The following is a 24327-nucleotide window of genomic DNA, read 5'->3' on the forward strand; positions in this document are numbered from 1 at the left end:
AAGTACAAATTTGTGTTGGACAAGCTCTTGAACAAATATGCTAAACATACATCCAATTATTTCATTTAAGCTGATGAAGAATCAATGGTCTTCTAGCCAATATGAACAAACAAAAATGTTTTCCTTTCATCTCATAATAAACTAGAAAAGAACTTGTCAACCTAGGAAAGCAAAATGATTTGTGTAAAAATGACCTTCCTCAAACTCAATACAAGACTAGTAGATAGCATTACCAAAAGACAATAAAAGATCAAAACAAAAAACTCAAATACAAGTAGCTTGAATAAGACATAAAAATCGCATAGTAGAACTCATTCCTTCTACAATTTTTGCCCTATTTCCATGCCATCCAAACCAGAAAGTAATCTATATCAAACTTTTGGAGAGAAACAGTATCCAAAAAGGTAGTCCAGTAATAAGGGTTTTAGTATTTACACTAGTATATCTGCCATGTTTTAACATTTACTAATAACTTTATATATGCTATATACCAATCTTAAGTTGCCATCTTTCCATTCAATAGAAACATTGTCCAACGAACTCCTCATTAATGAATGCCATCAAAGGGAACTTTTTAACTTACCATTAACAAAGAAACTACAAGAAATACTTTAGAAGTAAAAAACAAAATTACATACTTATTCATCAAAAATCAAGAGGTGAAGAAAAACAAGCCATACGGTATTATTTGACAAGGCATGCACATCAGCTTCTGTTTGTACACAAGATCCAACATAAATATGCTCTGTAACCTGCAATATCAACAGAAATAGTAATTGGAAGTATGTTCTTAGCCTCAACAGATACACAGAATTCGCCTGAAGTAATTGTAACAATAAATTGTCCATAGTGTATCATGTATAACTGTCAAAAATGGGATCCTCAACCAAATATACATACAAACTACAGACATTACATACAACCACAATGTTAAGACTAAGAATTTGCATCATTTATCTTATTCCTACATCTAGAGGTCATGCCTACATGTAAAATATTTGCTTATAAGGGTATTAGTCCAGCAGGTATTGGCTCACTTGTACAACCAAATATTTTCTTTAGGTGAGATTAGTTAACTATGGTTTGGTTAATAGGGGTGGCAGGTGCAGGAGGGACTCTTCATGATCCTAGCAGAAACAAGGTTGCCTATTATGCTTGGGGACTTGGAAAAGTCTCTAACAGCCTTGCCAAGGCATATTCGTTGTGGCAAGGCTTTTCCAGGGGACTCCGTTAGTAATCAAAGCAATTATTGACCGATCCAACCCTGGAGGAAATAAATTGAACTCCTCCTTATGTCGAATTAAGCAACCTCTCCCTCAATTCAACCAGGTATTGTTCTACCATATTAAAAGAGAACTGAATAGTGAAGCACATCATTGAACTAAGGTGGCCTCCTCCCTATCGCCAGTGTCCTGATTGAACGTGGGATACATGGTTATAAATTATAATATAATCCCTTGATCATATGCTTAGTGGATTATTAAATGCCCCTCATACGAAGATGTACACACTCCAATCCAACAATTAGAGGTGATACGGGATGGACAATGGGAAATGGTTTCCCCAACTCCCACACTTGCTATGGCTAGCCTTGATTGTGATCAATCAATGCATCAAATTGAATTCTCCCGTTAAATATGGGATAATATCAATTCTTTAGGTCACCTAGTCTTGCTCACTGGGTGAACTGGTATGTCTCTTAAGGAGGTTAGCAACAAGGTTTCAGTATTGCAAGCGTGACTTTGGCTTTCAGGAGCAGGAACTTCAAGTCTCTTAGATGGTGTATGTAAAGGCCTTTGTGTAAAGCACCTTAACGTCGAGTCAGGTTCTCCATGAAGGAAATCCTCGTTATGTTGACCAGGCAATCCCTGGTTCCTTGGCCCTTTCCTTTGGTTTTCATTTTTTCTGATGCTTATGGTGTAATAGGTAGAATCAATTTGAATTGTTCCGCTGTTGTCTTTCATGTTCAGACTAAGAGTTATTTTATTTGTTTGGGTTTGTGTGGTCTGAGAATTTACAGTGCCTATTCATTAGAGTTTTGTTTGCCTCGGGGTGAAGGGAATAAACAGAGCAGTTATGGATAGCGTTGAGCTGAAGAAAGTCTGAAAGGTTCTCCACAGGTGCGAGGAAATATATCAGGCCAACAATAATTCCTTAATGATAATTTCCTCCAAACTTACAGAGCTCAAGCAGGCCAGCACCACCCAAAATGTGAACATCATGAATCTTGAATCTTCTTCATATGCAGAAACAGCAGACAGATGCTGCGGAGGTTGAATGCAGCAGACTTCAATCTTTGGTACTCTCTTAATGAATGGATGCTCTTTCTCTTGCTTCTACCAATCTCGAAACAGGAAACTCCCTATAGGCAGGGTTTGTCTAGGATGAATCTAATAATCTATTCATCATAATCAAGACCCAATTGAGATTGAAGATCATAGCTCCTCTCACATAGAGGGTCAGGAAGCACAGGACAATGTCCATTCATGACCAATTTTGTATGTGTTTTTATATAGTTTGTATTTTGTGTCAATTTGTGAACCAAGCCATCAGTAGAAATACTGGGAACTACTGCTTGGAAAAGGATTTAACACATAGTAGATGATTTAGAAATATATATAGCGCGAGTGCAATATCTAAGCTGTGATGAATGTGAATATTGCTAGCCTCGACACAACCTTCTTTTGAAAGAATATAAATTTATGTGTTGGTAAAAAAACTATGGTTTGGTTAATAATTGTCATTATTGTGATGAGATACAAGAAATCATAGCTAGATGGTGATGTATTCAAGAAGACTTGGATGTAAAATAAGCGAAGTAAACTAACCTTACAAGAAGCCCCTCAAGTGGTGAGATAAGTCAATTTCACTATTCTAATTAAAAATAGACACTAGAATGGCCATAGAAGATTATTTTTAAAATCTATCTCTGGAAGATTTTTCTCTTTTAGAGGTTCCATGGTTGTCAACCAAGGACATTGTAACCACTATTGAAAACTATAGCTTGGAAAGGAACTTCATCACATGTTCAATGTGAAGATGCGAGAAATAGTTTGAAATATTTTCAAAAATAAAGAATCGAAAAATAATTATATTTTTGGAAAAGTAATTCTATTTTGTAATTCACTTTAATTAAAAAAACTGAGCGTCTTATTGAGTCCAAAATTCTATCTCATGCATGACTTAAACGAGGAGAAATCTTAAAAATAGATTCTTTGCTAAAACTGTAAAGACACAGCAAGATAGAGGCTTTCTTACACACTTGAACAGTTCATCAAGAGAGAAGAAAGTAGGCAGCCAAGGAAGAGGCATTCCCAAGCAGTAAGCAAATTGAGATTGCAATTTCGTACATTCATACAAATAGTAGTGTATGGATTCATACAGTCATACAGAATCCATACAAAAGCACTGTACATTTGTACAATAAATACAACAATGTTGTACAATAGAGAATTTTTGTTGCTGATATTTTTCAGCAGTTTTACCTTCCAAACAGCTTGTAGAAGCACAAACTCAAGGCATTTTTGGTATCTATGCATGTTGTTATTTTGGCCAAGGTGTGAAGGTTTGCTTGCAAGTCCTTTTAAAGGAATGAAAAGCTGATTTGAAGGAGTAATTACCTATGTCTGTGAGATATTATTTTTTAAACTTCCGCTATTTAATTTTTAGCTATTGTGTGATTGATGCCATGGTCTGAAATTTAATTCAACATTAACTAAATTCAGCAATCTATTTGTTTGATTGTGATCATAAGGACATTAGTCACCTAGGGCTTGAAATTCTCACATGGTATCAGAGCTTGATCCCCAATTGAGATTCTCAGGGATTTGCAGCAGTAAATCTATTGCAGGAAAGGAACAATAGTGAGAGAATTTCAATGTTCAATTTTTTGATTTGAGAGTTTGTGCAACAGATCTCAGAGATGGCAGCAACAGGCCTCTAGTTTGAAGATAGATTGTATGGTGCCTCCAATTTGTTAGCATGGAATGTGAGGGTTACACTCTTAATTGATGAGACTCTAGATTGTTATGAGACAATCATTTATCATTTATGACATGTATTTGAATTTTGAACTTGCTGACATTTTTTATTTTAATTATGGAATCATGAGTCATTTTCTTATTCAGTATCTAAATGTTTTGCTTACAAAAATCGAATATGTTATGTTGTAGTTTTATAGATATGAGATGATGTTATGAATTATTGCATATATTGTGGCTTTTATAACTTATAAGAATTGGAATTGTCATTAGTTTCTTTTTTGTGCTTAAAATTTACCATATTTTAACATTTTTGTTGTATTTTGACGAGCCTTATATGAGTCTTATAAGAGTCGTTCCTGTGTCTTATACGAGTCGACGAGTCAATAGCATGACGAGTCTTATACGAGTATGAGTCGTGCAACATTGGAAAATAGCAACAAGAAATGTTAAAAATAGCATCAAGAAAAATCTTAATTTAATTTGTCCATGAATTAAATTAGGAATTAAATTGTAATTTTAATTCTCATAGCAACTTATAGTAGTTAACTAAGTTAATTTGACTTAGTTGACTCAATTAATTCGAGTTGGGAGTCTATCTAGAGTCATGTAGAGTGATCCCTAAATTTTAGGGGCCCGGGTTGAGTTCTTTTGAGTTGTAATTATTTAATTCAGTTTAACTGAGTTAAATTCAGTTAAACTAGTTCCAATTGATGGAGGAATTAGTGGGAGATCCAGTAGTGAGGTGTAACCTGCAGTAGTGGGGTGTAACCAGCACTGCTCAACTAGTAAACTGAAGATTCACTCATAATTAACTCATGCATGTCAGATCAGAAAAAAACCCAGTTGAGATTAGAGTTCAGGATCAGTCTACTATCAGTGGTAAAATCATCTAAATTAAACCGATGGTGCATGCAATTAGATGAAGGCCTATTGATGGATTACACAGTTATGGATGAGGAATTTCCCAATTAAATATGGGCTAATTCCCTAGGAAACTGCGCAAGAAAATAGGAGATTGGCATGCAACAAATTTGGCTAAGTATTGGTTGGAGCTTGTTTGTGAAGCATTGAGATAGATTGAGATAGTGCAGAGTTTGCTCGGGCTTGAGCAAAACATTGTAATCTTCTCAAATTTTCTGATTAATGCAATATACAGATAGTAGGGGTTTTTAGCTGTGGCTTTCCCAAGAAAATTATTGTTTTATGTGTGATTGAAATTCCTCCTTTTTCTGCTTCGTGATTTCATCGATCAATTATTGTTTTCGCTGATGAGTAGAGTAGATTCAAGTCAATTATTTTAGCATATTACAATCTACAGTTTGAATCTACAAGGAATTTCTACACGGTATCAGAGATGAAATCACTATAGAAGAGGAGAATACAAATTTGTCTTTTGCAGGAGAGATAGAATTTGTAGCATCATACTTCAGAGTCAGTAGGATGTCGTTCTACGGATTGAGGTTGAATATGCCCTTGAGGGTAGTTCGAACTATATTGCTTGGAAGGACAGGATGGAGACAGTGTTGGAAGACAACGAGCGTAAGGAATTCATAGACAATCATATTCCTAAGCCTCCAACAACTGATGCTCATGATCTGGCAGAGTGGAGAAAGTGTGTGACAAAGACGAGAAGGATTATCCTAGTAGGAGTTCAAGATCATATTGTCTCGAACCTCCACGGTAAGGAAACTCCATTTGCAATGTGGAATGCCATGATGGACCTATTTCAAAATAGCAGTGACCACAGGAAGCTGGCACTGAAGGACAAGCTCAGAAAGGTCAAGATGGAGAAGGGTGATACAATACCGAAGTACTTGACCAAGTTCACCCGATGTCGAGATGAGCTTGGAAGTGTCAGTGTTACAGTGGTTGAAGACGATCTGGTGAGCCTAACATTTCTAGGACTTCCCAAGAGCTGGCACAGCTACCAGGACTCGGTTAATGGGAGGGAGAAACCACTAGAGTGGGAGCAATTGAGGTCTAACTTGGTGCAAGAAGAGATTCGACAGAATAGCAAAGATGGGACCTCATCCAAAGAAGTGGAAGAGGAATTTGCATTAGTCAGCAAAGAAAAGAAAGCCAAGGGAAAGAAGTCCCAAGGCGAGGAGGGTGGTGTTGATTTGTTGTAGCATTGGATGTGCTCTAGCCACAAAATTTGGTGGAGAGGTTGGGGCACATGAGATCTCCAATACCCAGAAAGAGTTTGGGCAGATTCTAAACAGTTTAGGAGATATTAAAATAATTAATATTTTTAATGGAAACCCTAAGTCTAAACTTAAGGAAATTAAAATATTAATGTGGATTAATATAAAACTGTGTTAGAATGGTCCAAAAGACCTAGATCAAACCAAATCTAATCTTAGCCATTGATTAGGGACTTAATCTCAGTCGTTGATATGTCAACGAGAAAAGTATAAGAGGGGGCTTGAGGGTCACTTGGAGAATACACCAAATGATCAGTCATTCTATTCTCTAGAGCGGGGTTTTGCTAAGAGAGATAGAATCAGTTATCAGGAGAGCAGCTGAGGGGCATTGAGTACAGAGAAATAAAGAAGGCAGAGATTGTGCCGGGAGAGCAGCGCAGCAGCCAAAAAGGGTGACACGTAGCTAGCAAGGGCTCACGCAGGGCCACGCAGAGGTAGCCAAGTGTTGCGCAGAGCACCAGAGGGGCCAACGCAGCTGACGCAGAGGCTCCCAGAGCTGACGCAGGGCCTCCTAGGGCTGACACAGGCCTAGAAAGGCTGACGTAGGGCCAACGTGAGACAGAGAGGGGCTGATGCAGTCCAGTTTGGACAGACGCTGGGGTTGCAGAGAAGTTTTCTGCTGAGGAGTTGCCGGAAGGGTTTTCCGGGGTTTCAGCTAGGATATTTCTCTCAAACTGTGAGGTATAGCTGCCAAGGAAATTCTTTGTTGGGTAGGCCAGTTTCGGCACCCAGATTGTACTCTGATATTGCTTAATAAGAAAACCCTCAGATAGTTGCACCGGTTTTCCCACATTGGGTTTTTTCGGGGACATTAGTCCAAAAATAATGGTGTCATGTGGTGTGTTTGTTCTTGTTTCTTTTAGTTGTTGATCTATAATATGTTGAGCATGCACTAGTGTTTATTTTCAATATTTACTTTGTAAATAACTTGTTAAAGAAAAAATAACAAGTAGGTAGGAATAAGTCAGAAAAAGTGCATGAAGAGTTTCTAAACTAAGTAAACTTAGAAACTTCAACATGGTATCAGAGCGTGATTGCAAATCACAGGACTAAAAGACATCAGCTGAGTGGAGCAATAGTAGCAGAAAACAGTTGTCCCGAGGTGACAGAAGTTGTTTCTAGCAGCGCAAGAGCCAAGGAAGTGTGACGCAGAGCCAGCCAGAGCCACGCAGAAGAAGCCGGGAACTACGCAGAACCTTAGAGAGGCCAACGTTGCTGATGCAGAGAGCTAGAGGACTGACACAGGGCATCCCAGGGCTGACGCAAACCCATCCGGGGTGATGCAGCGCCAGCATGCTGCAGAGAAGGGTTGACGCAGTTCACAGAGAGGCAGTTGTTGGAGTCTAGAAGGCTGCAGAAATATTGCAGAGTGGAGCTAGTGAGGTACTATAGTCAGAACAGTACCTGACAGAGTAGGGCCAGAGGAGTTGTTACCGAGGATTTCTAGCCGAGGAACCTGGATCAACAGTGCAGTTGCACAAGACGATCAAAATAGGGGGCATCTCGACAAGCGGCAGAAAGATTTCCAGGAGGGAAATCAGGACTTAGAGGGAGTCCAGAAGAGAACTTCCAAATGGGAAGTAGAGACTCAGAGGAGTCGAACAGAGAACTTCTGTAGAGGAGTGCCATGGCACTACACGGGGTAAGAGACCAAGATAGACTGGACGAAGCATCGAACTTCGCAATCTGGAAGGCCAGAATCTTATTAGTGCTTGATAGGAATCATGTCAAGAACTTCGCCTTGAAGGTTATAGCTATCCCAGTCGACCCCAATGATAACGACAAGTACGAAGAGGCAATCGCAAGGGCCAAGTGCATTATCCTTGACGAGCTCAAGGATCATTTGGTACCACATATAGCTGAGAAGGAAACAACAGTTGAGATGTGGGAGGCTCTCAAGAACTTGTACCAGCATACTTCTGTGCAGAGAAGAATGCTGCTCAAGAACCAGATGAGGTCGTATCAGATGAAGAAGGGTCAACCGATTGACACCTTCCTCGGAGGACTGAATGAGATCCAAGACCAATTGACTGCTATAGGAGCGACACCAGAGCAGGAGCCTATGGTGAGGACAGCCCTAGATGTTGTCTCAGAAGATTGGGAAGTGTTTGTCCAGAGTATCCTGGGCAGAGGGACTAATCTACCATGGGACGAGATGATCAGACAGTAGTCAAAGACAGGTAGCAGCAGCAAAGGGATCAAAGTTCAGCAGGAGGAGGAGGATGTGGCCCTAGCATCTGAGGGAAAGCAGGAGAAGCGGAAGAAGAAGGATCTCTCCAAGATCAAGTGCTTCCACTGTGGGGAGATGGGTCATTATGTGACCCAGTGCCCATGGAAGAAGAGTAAGGGAGAGTCTTCCAAGACTAAAGTAGCACCAGCACGAGCAGAGAAGAAAGTTTTGGCAGACGATGACTGTGCCATGAGTGCACACGCACCACTTGACTGCAAGTGGGGAGACATCGAGTTGTAGTCAAGCAGACTACAGGCGATGAGGGGCAGGATCCTCGAGGTACCCAACCTCTTGGATTAGTCCTTGCTACGGGAGCCCCGAAGAGGAGTAGTAGGACTGGTTGATGTGGGTAGAGATGGATGCAGATGGAGCAGCAGAGAGAGCTACAATGCAGGAGTCCCAAAAAAGCGCGAGGCCAGCAGATTGCAGCAGTGCGAGAGGCATAGGAGTGTTGCACCAGCGCAGGATGGCACATAGAGGTGTGCAACGGTGAGAGATGCAAGGAGTTGTTACAGTAGCACAGAGGTCAGAGAGGGAGAACTTGTCAGCCGCAAAGGGAGCTTTAGCATCAGTGGGTGTCTCTAGCCCAACGGAGAGGTCAAAGTTGGGAGATCAGTTAATTACTTCTCAGTAACTGAGTTGCAGTGCAGTAGTGGGCAGCGCGATGCAGCATGATGAGAGGAGTTGCAGTGTGGGTGCAGTGTTGGGAGAAAGGACCAACAACAGTACGGATGCAAAGGGAGATGTCGTATAGATGCAGCAGTGGCAGTGGCAGAACCATGGGTAGTAGAACAGGATACAACAATGCAGAGGATGGTGGGCAGCAGGCCTAGCATCAGCACAGGGACCGATGCTGGATGATTAGAGTAATACTCATCCACTGAACCATGGGTAGCAGAACAGGATACAACAATGCAGAGGATGGTGGGCAGCAGGCCTAGCATCAGCACAGGGACCGATGCTGGATGATCAGAGTAATACTCATTGAGGAGTATTGCTAGAGCACAATCCTCGCTAAGAGGGAGTGTTGATTTGTTGTAACATCGGATGTGCTCTAGCCACAAATTTGGTGGAGAGTTTGGGGCACATGAGATCTCCAATACCCAAAAAGGGTTTGGGCAGATTCTAAACAGTTTAGGAGATATTAAAATAATTAATATTTTTAATGGAGACCCTAAGTCTAAACTTAGGGAAATTAAAATATTTATGTGGATTAATATAAAACTGTGTTAGAATGGTCCAAAAGACATGGATCAAGCTAGATCTAATCTTAGTCGTTGATTAGGGACTTAATCTCAGTCGTTGATATGTCAACGAGAAAAGTATAAGAGGGGGCTTGAGAGTCACTTGGAGAATACACCAGATGACCAGTCATTCTATTCTCTAGAGCGGGGTTTTGCTAAAAGAGATAGAATCAGTGATTGGGAGAGCAGCTGAGGGGCATTGAGTACAGAAAAACAAAGAAGGCAAAGATTGTGCCAGGAGAGCAGCGCAGCAGCAAAAGAGGGTGACGCAGAGCCAGCAAAGGCTCACTCAGGGCCACGCAGAGGCAGCCAAGTGACACACAGAGCACCAGAGGGGTCAGCGCAGCTGACGCAGAGGCTCCCAGAGCTGACGCAGGGCCTCCTAGGGCTAACGCAGACCTAGAAAGGCTACGCAGGGCCAGCGTGAGACAAAGGGGCTGACGCGGTCCAGTTTGGGCAGACACTAGGGTTGCAAAGCAATTTTGTGCTGAGGAGCTACCGGAAGGGTTTTCCGGGGTTTCAGCTAGGAGATTTCTCTCAAACTGTGAGGTATAGCTGTCAAGGAAATTCTCTATTGGGTAGGCCAGTTTCAGCACCCAGATTGTACTCTGATATTGCTTAATAAGAAAACCCTTAGATAGCTGCACCGGTTTTCCCACATTGGGTTTTTCCAGGGACATTAGTCCAAAAATAATGGTGTCATGTGGTGTGTTTGTTCTTGTTTCTTTTAGTTGTTGATCTGTAATATGTTGAGCATGCACTGGTGTTTATTTTCAGTATTTACTTTGTAAATAACTTGTTAAAGAAAAAATAACAAGTAGATAAGAATAAATCAGAAAAAGTGCATGAAGGGTTTCTAAACTAACTTAGAAACTTCAATAGGTGGCAAGAAGGACTTATCAAACATCAAGTGTTTTCATTGTCACGAGTTTGGGCACTATGCCACGAAATGCCCACAGAAGAAAGCAAGCAAGAAGGAGCCTGCAGTAGCAACAACAGGTGAAGCTCTAGCTTCACAATTCGAACTTGATTTCACTCTCATTGCATGCATGGAAAGCACTGTAATGGGAAGCATGTGGTATCTCGACAATGGTGCCTCATTCCATATGACGGGGAATAGAGATCTCTTCAGTGACTTGGAGGAGAAAGACCTCAAGCAGAACATAGAGTTTGGAGATGATGGGAGGTATAGCACGACCAGCATCGGTACTGTTACTTTTCAGAGGGAGTCTGGCTCCCCTCTCAGACTCACAAATGTGATGTATGTTCCAGGACTAAAGAAGAATCTTGTTTCCATTGCAGTATTGGAAGACCGTGGCTACGATGTGATATTTAGCAAAGGAAAATTTTTCCTTACACATTGCCATGGGATAGGTGAAAGAGATTGATGTGCGAGTCAAGAACCTGTATGCACTTGAGGTACAAGATGCATGCAAAGCCTTGAGGAACAAGGCAAAGGTTAGAGACTTGGTGGTTGAGAGGGAACATGAATTACCTCTCAACATGCAGCCTCAGAAACAACCTCAACAAGTTGTGGAGCAGCCACAATTGGAGAAGTAGACAGGAGACCGAATGGAGACATCCACTCAAGAAGAGACCTCCAATAGGGGGAAATTTCGAGCCGAGTGGACACAAGGAGCACATGCAGCCATACCTCTAGGTGTGAGGTAGGACGATATGAAACCTTAGTCCAATAGTTTCAAAAATTTGGGCAAGGTCCATTGAGGTGTTTTTTTCTCATGGATCATTACCTTGCTACGGGGACCCACAACATTCAGTAGCAGGAGGATCAGTGTCAGTCAAATACTAAGGAGTGCAGAGCAGTGTTGACAATAGAGCAGGAGGCTCAGGAGCAGAGTCAGCGACAGAACAGTTTTCCCAGTAGACAGTTGCAGACACAGTTGATTCAGTTTATTTTGTTTGGATTTTTTTTTAGTTTCAGATGTTGCAATAGCAACAACAACAGTGACAAGAGTTGCATGTAGAACATTCCAAGGGTACCAAATCGGGATAGAGTTGAATTCCTTTCTTGCTGAGAGGGAGTGTTGAAAATAACAAGAAGAAATGTTAAAAATAGCATCAAGAAAAATCCTAATTTAATTTGTCCTTGAATTAAAGTAGGAATTAAATTGTAATTCTAATTCTCATAGCAACTTGTAGTAGTTAACTAAGTTCATTTGACTTAGTTGACTCAGTTAATTCAATTAGGAGTCTATCTAGAGTCATGTAGAGTGATCCCTAAATTTTAGGGGCCCAGCTTGAGTTCTTTTGAGTTGTAATTATTTAATTCAGTTTAATTGAGTTAAATTTAGTTAAACTAGTTCCAACTTCCAACTGATGGAGGAATTAGAGGGAGATCCAGTAGTGGGGTGTAACCTGCAGTAGTGGGGTGTAACCAACATTGCTCAACCAGTAAACTAAAGATTCACTCATAATTAACTCATGCATGTCAGATCAAAGAAAGACCCACTTGAGATTAGAGTTCAGGGACAGTGTACTATCAGTTGTGAAATCATCTAAATTAAACCAATGGTGCATGCAATTAGAGGAAGGCCTATTGATGGATTGTGCAGTTATGGATGAGGAATTTCCCTATTAAATGCGGGCTAATTCCCTAGAAAACTGTGCAAGGAATAGGAGCTTAGCAAGCAGCAAATTTGGCGAAGTATTAGTTGGAGCTTGTTTGTGAAGCAGTGAGATAGATTGAGATAGTGCGGAGTTTTCTCGGGCTTGAGAAAAGCATTGTAATCTTCTCAAATTTTCTGATTAATGCAATATACAGATAGCAGAGGTTTTTAGTTGTGGCTTTTCCCAGAAAATTATTGTGTTATGTGTGATTGAAATTCTTCCTTTTTTTGCTTCGTGATTTCATCAATCAATTATTGTTTCCACTGATGAGTAGAGTATATTCAAGTCAATTGTTTTATCATATTGCAATCTGCAATTTGAATCTACAAGGAATTTCTACATGGAGATTGTCCCAACTCCACAGATGTGCTTCCTCCTCTAGACAGCAGTGTAGCATGTAACCCAACTCTTCTTCAACACTTTTTCTAGGCAACCTTCTATCTTGAGCTTCCTCCATTTGCCCTCCAGATGCTAGGAGAGATAGACCCAAATACAGCAGACTGTGAGACACTATTTCCTTTTTCAATATCCTAGAATCACCTATATTGTACATCCATCTCTCAGAGTGACCTCCAACTATGGAATCTAGACACTTTCCACATGATTTAGATTATATTTGCATTCTTGCTTTCTGCACTCTATTTTTATAGAAGTTGCTTCAGCGCTCCCACTATATATTGACATTATCGTACCAAGCTATGTTGCAGGAAACGTGGTACAGAGGTCCGTTTCCGTACGGAAACTGGTACGAAACGTGGAAACGCATTTGGTACGGCCGTGAAACGCGTTTCCGGCCGTACTGCCACGTTTCCCGAAACGGAAACGTGGCCAGTACGGCCGGTAACGCGTTTCACGTCCGTACGACCCACGTTTCCTCATTAACTTTTTTTTTTAGGGTATGTTAGTGACTTCTAGATGCGTGTCTAAAGTTACAAAAGTGAATTTTTGCCCTAGTGTTGATATGCAGTTCATGGTAATGTTAAATTCTTAAAGTAAAAGTGATATTCTCCTTTATTTTTCATTTTCATCCTTTTACTTAAATTTTTAACATTACCATGAAATGACTCAGGATGTTTGAGAGTGGTTTCGCCCTCATTGGATTTCATATGGAGAAAGTAGAATTTTAGATCTCACTCAAAATCTAGCAGACTTATCTGTTTTTCAGGATTTCAGGATTGGGGGGATTGCAATGTTTCCATTGGATTTTATCATGTACTAGGGTATGGAACTTGTATTTAATCAAGAGAACCAAGCCCTCTATGCAGGGGAAACTCCCAATAATCAAGATCATGTAGGGTACTAGGGTATGAAACTTGTATTTAATCAAGAGCACTAAGGTCGTTCGACTATGTAGGAGGAGACTCCCAATACAACAGTGGTCCTTCTAAAGAATGGGATGTGGATGCATAAAATCCTGATTTGGATCTCTCTCTTGTAGCCTTATAGTCTTTATTGTACTTGCAGCCTCATATATTAATATAAATAAAGGCTGATTTTGAAATTTGGATATATAATAAAGGTTGCTTTTGGATGTTTCGATATTTTTATTTTCATTATGTGATCATTCATGAGTAAATGTGATGTAAATTAAATCTTAATGTTTAAGTGTAATAAATTATAATGTATCATTTATGCTTTATGATTGCATATATATATATATATATATTGAAAATATTTAAATATATATATATATATATATTTAAATATTTTCATATATATATATATATATATATATATATATATATATATTCGCGTTTCCCCGTTTCCAAAATTTGGGGAGGTCGCGTTTCGTATCGCTTCCCGTTTCAGAAACTCGTACCCGTTTCCTCGTTTCGTGCAACTTAGGTACCAAGCAATCCCTTTGACATACTTTAGTGGTCACTTGTACATTAATAATATTATCTTATCACTTCCCATGGTAAGAAATTTAAGGCACCATTCAATTTATCCTAAAACCTGAGGCAACATCAAGAAAATATCAGCAATATATATATATACAAAAAAATGTCTTGGGCAGTCAATATTTTCAATATTTTCGGGTGATGTTTGCAACACTGGTGCAAACAGTTGTTCCTAACAGAAAATAGGAAGAAAATACAAAGCTAAAAAGGATATACTTGAGAACACATAACATAGCTGGCTTCCTTTATCTTTGTAATCTTAACTTCAGGTACAACGAAGAATATGTAAATTCATTGAAATAAAAGAAGCTACTAAATGTCTGTGGAGTTATAAGTGTATTGTTACAAGATTATCTTTATATAAGGATGGTTTGAACTGGAGCTATATGTGCTTGAGCATTCTTTAGAGTTTATTGCAGCTACAACAGTTTGCAAAAATAGTTGACAAAAATCAATAAGATCTGCTGCTCTATCAGGTGAAGGAAAAGGCAGAAAAATCATAATGGAATTCTGAAGAGCATTTTACTTATCATTGTATTATTCCCATACTGTAGAGATAAAAACAACATACAGCACCTTGGTGTACCGCATCCCGAGAGAATGATTATAACACAATTCCCCTTCAGCTCGATTAAGTGCATTCATATATTGATCAACAGGAAAATTACCATAGCTCCATTCCACTCCTTCCATGGACTCTTTCTCAGTAAATAAAGCAACAATTTCATCTGATGGTTGAACAGGCATTACTCTGCTCGATGAATTCATATGTACTTGTGAACCAACTGCTCCATTGTTTATGAAACTTGAAAGAGCTTTCCATCCTTTTGGCTTAAGGAACTTTGAAGAGAACAAGCTAAATCCAGTGTTTCCATGCTCCCCAGATCTTGTCTGAAGACCTGATGCCAGAATGTTTTTATCCCATGTAACAATCGGGACTCTACCACAGTTATATGTTGCTTCCGGATATTTTGTTAGGGGGAATCGTTGAATCGGGAAAGGAAATACAGGTCTTTCCAAAACCAGATTCACTGGTCCACTTTTTTCCTTAATTACTTCCCTGCATCATCAGCAGAAGGCATAATAATGTTTTTTAAAAACAAATTTTACAGAACGAAATTCTAGTTTTACTAAGCTTTATATAATTTTATTCATGCTTCACAAATACGATAGTTTCCAAAGTAACGAAATTCTAGTTTTACTAAGCTTTATATAATTTTAATTCATGCTTCACAAATACGATAGTTTACAAAGTTGACATGGGCATGTTTTGTAATATAATCTTTCATCATTTTCCCATAATCTTGTTAAACTGTTTTTGTGACAGCACTGAAACTGAATTACAGCAAAGAATTAAAGCCAAATTGAAAAGGCTTCAAGCAACAGTCCAAACATTGACAGAAAATAACCAAAATGATTCTATTTATACAACACATCTTCATGTCATTGAAGGGACTCTAACAGGTGAATTATCAATAGACAGTAGCTCCAATTAATGAACACAAAAGTTATTGTTAATGAGTTTTTGCCTAGAACTACACGAGTTTAATTAGTTTCAACGTTTCAACGTTTTATTTTATGATACATTCTGAGATTCATCATGTTTTTCAAGAGGTTTCTATGAGCCAATATAACCTATAGCTTTAAGAAAGACATCAATTCATAGAACTAGCATATCCCCAAAACAATGATAGATGTATGTCTAGACTTTACAAAATGAACACAAAGCAGATAAACAATAGCTACAAAAGGTGAACAGTTTCTTTTAGGACCTGTTCTCTCCTTAGGGCATGCAAAGGAGAGCTGATGGACTTTTATTATTCACTGTCACTTTTGGTGGAGTTGATTTGGAGAATGCCTTTGGTCACTGTAACCACTATGAGAGATATTGTGAGTGGGTAAACCACGAAGCTTGAATATTCATGAGCAACCATTGCAGACCTCCTAAACCATGGTGATATCATGGGTGCCTTATAAGCATAGAGTTACTTTTGAGCCTCATCTTTGCCAGGTCAAAATCAAAATCAAAATCTAGACATTTGTTAGCCACATCCTTTGGAAATATCTCTTATAGATGATAATCAACATGAATCATCATGGAAATTTTAAAGAGCAAAGATAGAATTATTATCATGTTTAAACATTGACTTTAGATGCTTGACAAAACACTTTCTCAATGTCTCATGTAAAAATCATTCACTTATTCTAATAGAATAAGTGTAAATCATCAGGAAATTGAAAAGGAATAGAAGTGATAGTACAACCTCCCATTTCAACTTCAAATGATGAAAGTTCGTGAAAAATTCCTCAGATTTGCAAAAGTCCCAATGGGCCTAAATTTGGACTTTCCCCACTAAATTTTGTATTTGTGCTAATCTCTTTCCAGGTAATGCATCATTGCATCCCTTATTTCAAGTTCACATCTCAAGGAGAGAAAGATGAAGGAAATGAGCTTTAGTAATTAAATAAACAATACTTTTGCTACTTTGTTCCACTCTTCCTTTTCATAATAATATTGTGTAAAAAATTCATGTCACTACTTAGTGAAAGAACTTTAACATTACATATAAGAATCATATGCATATTTTCACTCATTTTACATTGTTAAAAAAGCCTCTAAGGTCCAAGAGAGGGTCAATCCACTGTAAGCAATGGAAAGTGAGTCCCTCTTTTTTAGCGTGCCTTTGCATCAAGATTCCTCATCAAATATCAACAGTGAAGGCTTTAGACCCTTACATTGTGAGAACGAAATCCTCAACATCCATCATTCCATGACCTGACAAGTTACTTATCTTCTTCAGCACATCGCCCACCATAATCATTCTGGAATTTTCAGCATTACCCTGCCACATACGTATTCAAAAAAGCATTTTATGATTTTACCAAAATCACCACCATGATTGCAAAATTATTTATTTACAATTAACTCAAATTCACGGCACATTAAAAATGATCTCTCTATGTATTGTTCTAGCTAGTTTCAATAGACAGAACCATTCAAGAAAGTAGAGCAGAGGAATTATAGCAATTTACTAACCGGACCAAGCAATAAAATGCAGTAACAAAAACATCATTCAATCATGTAATTTTTGAAAATCAATTATGTCAAATGCCACGTAATAAATATTTTTAAAAAATTGTTGAAATACTAATACTTACCTATAGCAAGATCAACTTGAACAACACAATAACAGGTGGAGCATATCTGAAAGGAAATTTTACCATGGTTAATTATTATCAATGTTAAAAATGTTGTCAATGTTTTAAATTTTAACCATTATTGACCATTGTCAATTTTATCCACAGTGCCATGGTTAATTATGGTCAGGGGAAAGGCACTTTATGTATGTTTGTACTTACATATGGAAATCTAGCACCCCCATATGAAGTAGAGTCCCAAGCATCAAGGAGATAGTCTTGTACAAATCAGGAAGGCTACCCATTGTCACCACAGTAGCTCTTCCTCTCACTTTTGGTCGGCTCTTCTCCAACTCAAGGGGAGTTTCCCTAGGGATATATTACGAAGGCTACAGAGTGGAGGCACAAGGTGATTTATTGAAGAGTAAATGATTGTAGTATGGATGGATAAGTAAATGCTATGGGAACAAAAGATGAAGGTCAAAAGGCCCAAGACCAAGTGCCTAATCAAACCTTGGGGAAAATGGAGTCAAGGAAGTATGGATCCAAGAGGATGAATGCATGTAGATGTAAGGCAATAAGGACTGCTATGCATGCCACAAAGCAGCCTTAACTTGTTGAAAAGTATTTCAGAAAATTATTCTTGGAAAGCTAGAGACGCCATTCTAAAATATTGCTATGAAGGTGATGCCATATCATGCTAACATGTCATGTCCCTTCTCAAAAGAATTAGTCACGGGGTGCAGCAACACAATTTTGGCAGCATTTTTGGTTTAGGAGGAGGACCCCACACGCAGAAACTTAGGAACTATAGGCAGTTCAATTTATTTCTGGCAGCTAGTGGAATGTGGGGGCCACCACATGCATAATTCGAATTTGGCCAAGGAGGACATTGGAGGGAATTCGAGCTAGTGGAAGGAGGGGCCCACAAGAGGCTAAGGGGGCCCAAGGTGATAAAAGAGGATGGAGCTCTCATTTTGCAGCATTTTGAATATTTGACAAACAAACTCACTCTTGTACGCTCTGCTGCTTAGCGAGTCTACCAGTTGTTTAGCCACGAGTCTTCCGTAGGGAAGATTCAACCTCTACTTCGGGGGACTATCCGTGCTTGCCCTAGGGAGGTTGTTCCACAGAGATTGCAGGAGTTTCCAGCAGCGATTCACAACTCAGCCAGCCACGCAGAGGAAGGAACTGCGTGTTTTCTGGGCAGCCAGAAATATGCAGAGGTTGATTTAGCCAGCCAAGAGGCCCCTAACTTGTTGGGAGTTTCGGGAGCAAGGAAGGTAGAGGGCTAAGGGTATTTTATCAATGTTTTGCAGCCAACCAACCAATACACGCAGCAATTTACATTTCTGGGCAAAGAGATTGTGCATTGACCTCTAGCAGCAAATTCGTGGGGCTTGATTGAGCAGCCATCAGGGCCAAGGACCATCCAGGAAGCAAGGGATCAGCTAGTATAGGTGAAAGCAGCATTTGAGGGGTGTTTCCAGGTGGATTTGCAGGCTGTTTCCTGCAAATCGAATTTGGCAGCAGTAGCCGAAGAGCAGCTCCCAAGAGGCCGAAAATCCAAAGTCAAAATTAGAGAAATTCCCTTCTGGGTTTTTCTGGGTTTTGTCCAAGGAGTCTAAGGCTGAAAGGGCAGAATTTTCTGGGCAGTTTTTGGGCACATTCCAGCAGGCCGAAGTCAGCAGATCAGTAGTTTACTGGGACAGCGCAGAGCACAGTGGAGCAGCAGCTGAACAACCATCTTTCTAGCTATTCTACCACCTGGGTTTGGTCCAACTTGTCCTTGAGACAAGCCCAGGTGCACCACTCATTTATATATTGTACTCTTGCACTCATATTTCATAATATATGGCACAACAGTTCTAGTATTACAGTGTTTCATGGGTGCTTGATGAATGTTTTTAATTTACCACTATTGCATTGTTTGCTTAATTGGATTATCACTTAAATTCCTGCTTAGGAACATTACAGTGGTATCAGAGCCTAATTCTTGGCTCAGCTATGGGGTTGGTTTCCAATGAGAGGGGAAGACCGGGAGAACATCACTTACCGGAGGCAGAGGTATAGGAGCAACGAAAGGGAGCTGGAAATTACACTAGACAGAGAGGAAAGAGGGAAAAAAGTGGCTAGAGAGGAGGAAATGACAGAGCCCAAGAGCAGGGAGGAGATGGCTTTCAATAGCCCCTTGAGGGCTTTGAGTGATTTGGCCAAGGGATAGAAAGACATGCTAGAAGAAATCAAATCAAAGAACCAGGACAAAGCCACACCTAGAGGGTTCTTGTGTGGAGAGCCTTCAGGGGCTTCTCATCCTTTTGATGAACCCTCACCAGTAACGCAGCGCCCTTTAGTGAGTGTGCCCACTACGGCTACACTACACTCTTTCGTGCCCATAGCACAAATCGAACCAGAATGAGAGGAGGAAACTCCCCAGATGGGGACCTACTTCAAAGAGTGGCAGGCGATGGACGAAGATTTCAAAGAAGCCCTCTCCTTCAGAGATTACTGCAAGCTCAAGCAGAGTGAGAGGAACAAGGGGTACGAAAGACAGGGAACCCAAAACTATGAGTCGGAGAGGACTATAGGGAGCATGTACTTCCCTACGTTTGATGGCACTGCCAAGTGCATAGCTAGGGCTTGGGTTGAGAAGATGGAAACATACTTCCAACTCAACCGGATGATGGAACGGGAGGCCATTAAGATGGCAGCGCCGCACTTGGAGGGGGAAGCCCATGACTGGTGGTTTCATGGCCTAACCACTTTGGGGCATGCCCAGATAGTTTCGTATGAGAACTTCACCAGGAGGGTGGTGGAGCGATTTGATCAGAGGGATTCGGAAGCATCCTTCAGGGAGCTGACACAACTGCGCCAAATAGGCAACCCAGAGCAGTATTTTTCTTATTTTTTGCGTGTGTCAGTGATGGTCCCAGATCTGTCCGAGGCCAGGAGGGTATACACCTTCATTGAGGGTTTGCTTGAGCCTCTACGTGGACTAGTGAAGTCACACAGACCCTCTACGCTATAGGAGGGTGGTGTGCGCCAGAGATTTCCAGGGGGGCATCCCCAAGACCAGAGCTCCATTTCCTGCACGGACCCCTTTCCCATAGAAAGGGCATGAGACTAGACCCCCGCCACCAAGGACCACACAGGGGAGGGGGCAGCTAGATGAGGAGACACAGAAGGACCTCAGGAGGAGGAAGCTATGCTTCACATGCAGGGAGCCCTGGGCACCAGGCCATAGGTGCACAACGGGTAGAGCACACTACATTGAGGTCTTTTCTGACAATGACCAGGAGGACGAGGTGGAGCAGGATTGTGGTGGGACAGATGGAGAGAGTTCAGGGAATAGAGGGCCACCACCACCACCACCTCCACAGGGAGGGGCATCTCTTGCCTCATCAGGGGGAGTCCTTGCTTCTCTATGCGGGATTCCTAAGTTTTTGACACTCTGGATCAGAGGTACGGTATAGGGACAGAGGGTGTTGATACTAGTGGACAGTGGGGCTACCCACAACTTCATAGATGCACAGTTGGTCCAGAGGAGGGGCCTCACCACAGCAGAGTTTGAGGGATTCTCCGTCCTAGTGTCGGGTGACCGTACCATCCAGTGTACCAGATACGTGCCCTCCTTGATAGTAGTTATGGGAAACTACTCGATGACGGACCACTTCTTTGTGGTCGATGTGCCAGACACCAATGTGGTGATGGGTGTCCAGTGGCTATATTCCCTTAGGAGAGTTACGACTGATTGGAGGAAACCTGAGATGGAATTCATGGGGCCAGACGGCGAATTGGTGGTTTTGAGAGGCATGCAGTCTTATCTGCCTCAGACAGTTTCAACCCACATGATGGAGGCATATCTTCAACATGGGGACATCGCATGGGCAGTCGAGTTAAGGATCTTAAAAGCTGGGGGACAGGTACAGTCACCACCGGCAGTCATACAAGCTCTTCTGGACAGGTACGCAGTGGTGTTCGAGGACATTCCACCAAGGCAACCACTAGATAGAGGGTTTAAAACATTAAGCACACGATTGAGCTAGAGTCGGGCATACAGGCAGTCATCACTACTCCTTACAGGCACCCCAAAGCCTATAAGGACGAGATAGAGAAAGCTATTCAGGAGTTGCTTGCTTTGGGTCACATCAGGCCTAGTTCCAGTCCATTTGCTTCTTTCGTAGTGTTGGTGAAGAAGAAGGATGGGACCCTTAGGATGTGCATAGACTACAGAGCCCTTAACAGGAACCCCATTCCCCGCATTGATGAGTTGATGGATGAGCTTAGAGGAGCCAAGTACTTCTCTAAGATCGATCTGCGTTCAGGGTACCACCAAATCAGAGTTCGGGATCAGGACATCCTGAAGACAGCATTCCGGTGCCACTATGGGCACTTTGAGTTTCTGGTCAAACCGTTTGGGCTTACCAATGCTCCCGCCACATTTCAATCTTGCATGAACCACATCTTTCGGGGGCAGCTGAGGAGGTTCGTGCTAGTGTTCCTTGACGACATTCTGATCTATAGCCAGACATGGGAGGAGCACCTCCAACACTTGGAGGAGGTACTGCGCACTCTGGAGGGGCAACAATTTTATGCCAAGCTCTCCAAATGCGAGTTTGGATTGACAAAGATGCTTTATCTTGGGCATATCATTGGATCAGATGGGGTGAAGGTCCATGACGAGAAGATCAGGGCCATCCGGGATTGGCCAGTACTCGAGACGTGACTACGCTGAGAGGCTTCTTGGGCATTTGCACTTACTACAGGAAGTTTGTCAAAGGGTTCTCGCAGTTGGCAGCACCCTTGACCGACTTGAACAAGGGAGGGGCCTTCACATGGACTGAGGGAGCACAGGCCGCTTTCGATCGCCTCAAGGAGATGATGAGTAGTTGCCCTGTCTTGGCACTCCTGGATTTTTCCCAGGCATTCACAGTGGAGTGCGATGCGTCAGGGGTGGGAGTTGGAGTCGTTTTGTCACAGGAAGGGCACCCCATAGCTTTCGAGAGTTGGAATCTCCTACTGCATGAGCTGTCATATTCAATATATGACAAGGAGATGCTGGCCATCATGCATGCATTGGCCAAGTTCCACCAATACTTGGTGGGCAACCGATTCCGAGTGAAGACTGATCACAACAGTCTTCGACATTTCATGGGGTAGCAAGGCCTCAATGACAGGCAGCAGAGATGGGTCAGCAAGGTGCAGGCCTACGACTTTGATATTGAGTATGTGCGGGGAAAGCACAACGTGGTGGCCGATGCTCTATCCAGGAGACCGGTTGGGTTATCTCTTATGAGCATCTGCCAGGATTGGAAGGCTCAGTTGTTGGTTGAGTACTCCAAGGACAAGAAGGCCTACGAGGTGCTAGAGGGGACACATGTAGATGAGCGTTACCGTGTGATGGATGAGGTCATCTATTACAAGGGGTGCATTTACTTAGTGCCCAACTCGCAGTTGAGGGAGAGGGTACTCCAGGCAGCTCACGATTCACCATTGTCCGGACACCAGGGGTTCCGGAAGACTTACATGGCTGTTCGAGAGAGGTTCACGTGGAAAGGCCTCAAGGAGGACGTGCTGCAACACGTAAGGGAGTGTGAGGCCTGCCAGCGGAACAAGGGGGAGCTGACTCACCCTGCAGGGCTATTACAGCCACTTCCCATTCCAGAGGGGAAATGGGAAAGTATCTCGATGGATTTCATCACTAGGCTCCCCATAGTACAAGGGAAGGATTGCATATATGTGGTGGTCGACAGGCTGACCAAATTTGCCCATTTCTTTGCCATCCCCACTAGATTCACGGCTGCCCAGGTTGCCGAGTTGTTCTTCCGGGAGGTTTTCAGACTACATGGACTCCCTAAGAACATTGTTAGCGACAAAGATAGCAAGTTTATGGGTGGCTTTTGGCAAGAGCTCTTTAGGTTGGTTGGGACGGAGCTTACTCCTAGCACCAGTTACCACCCTCAGATGGATGGCCAGACAGAGAGGGTCAACCAGTGGTTGGAGGGGTACCTGAGGAACTATGTGACGGGTCAACAGAGGACGTGGATTCGGTGGTTGCACTTGGGCGAGTTCTGCTACAACACCACGCACCACATGTCTATCAGTATGACTCCTTTCCGTGCCCTCTATGGTTATGATGCTCTAACTTTTGTTGATGTTATTTTCAGAGACAGTCGGGCCCCAAAGGCCAAAGACTGGGTCTAAGAGAGCCAAGATATCCTCAAAGCTCTCAAGGATAATCTTGCGACAACCCAGAATCAACAAAAACTGTATGCAGATCGGCACAGGGTAGAGAGGCACTTTGAGGAGGAGGACCTAGTGTACCTCTGGTTGCAACCTTACAAACAATCCACGCTGAAACAGAAGGGGGCCGAGAAGCTACAACCACGCTTCTATGGGCCCTACCAGGTGACCAGGCGGGTTGGGGAGGTGGCCTATGAGTTGGCACTGCCTCCGGGGAGCAGGATCCACAACGTGTTTCATGTCTCATGCCTGAAGAAGGTGTTGGGACAACAAGTGACCGCAACAGTTGATCTACCCCCATTGGATGATGAGGGCCATTTGGAGTTGGAACCAGAGGCCATATTGGAAAGCAAGGAGAGAAGACTAAGGAGCAGAACCATCAGGGAATCCTTGGTACGCTAGAAGAACTTACCAGATGAGGATGCCACCTGGGAGGGTGAGCACATACTAGAGCACCCGGGTTTGAGGTTGCTTGAGGGCAAGAAACATTTGGGAGGGGAGGACTGTCATGTCCCTTCTCAAAAGAATTAGTCACGGGGTGCAGCAACACAATTTTGGCAGCATTTTTGGTCTAGGTGGAGGACCCCACACACAGAAACTTAGGAACTATAAGCAATTCGATTTATTTCTGGCAGCTAGTGGAATGTGGCGGCCACCACATGCATAATTCGAATTTGGTCAAGGAGGATGTTGGAGGGAATTTGACCTAGTGGAAGGAGGGGCCCACAAGAAGCTAAGGGGGCCCAAGGTGATAAA

At 41.9% G+C, this 24327-nt stretch overlaps 1 protein-coding gene across 1 annotated transcript in view; it reads right to left on the minus strand.

Moving 5' to 3' along the window:
* The window catches only part of LOC149205346 (phosphoglucan phosphatase LSF1, chloroplastic), a 449301-nt gene that overhangs the window by 380701 nt on the left and 44273 nt on the right, over positions 1-24327 (minus strand). Inside the window, exons 2-4 of the mRNA XM_089395011.1 lie at positions 16927-17033; positions 14767-15250; positions 681-752 (exon numbers count right to left, since the gene is read on the minus strand). Coding sequence (XP_089251137.1) covers positions 681-752; positions 14767-15250; positions 16927-17033 — 663 coding nt within the window. The remainder of the gene's footprint in view (positions 1-680; positions 753-14766; positions 15251-16926; positions 17034-24327) is intronic.

This window comes from Pinus tabuliformis, chromosome 1_2 (assembly GCF_031772625.1).
Source record: "Pinus tabuliformis cultivar Carrire ecotype Pingquan chromosome 1_2, CPIR1, whole genome shotgun sequence".
Classification (NCBI taxonomy): domain Eukaryota; kingdom Viridiplantae; phylum Streptophyta; class Pinopsida; order Pinales; family Pinaceae; genus Pinus; species Pinus tabuliformis.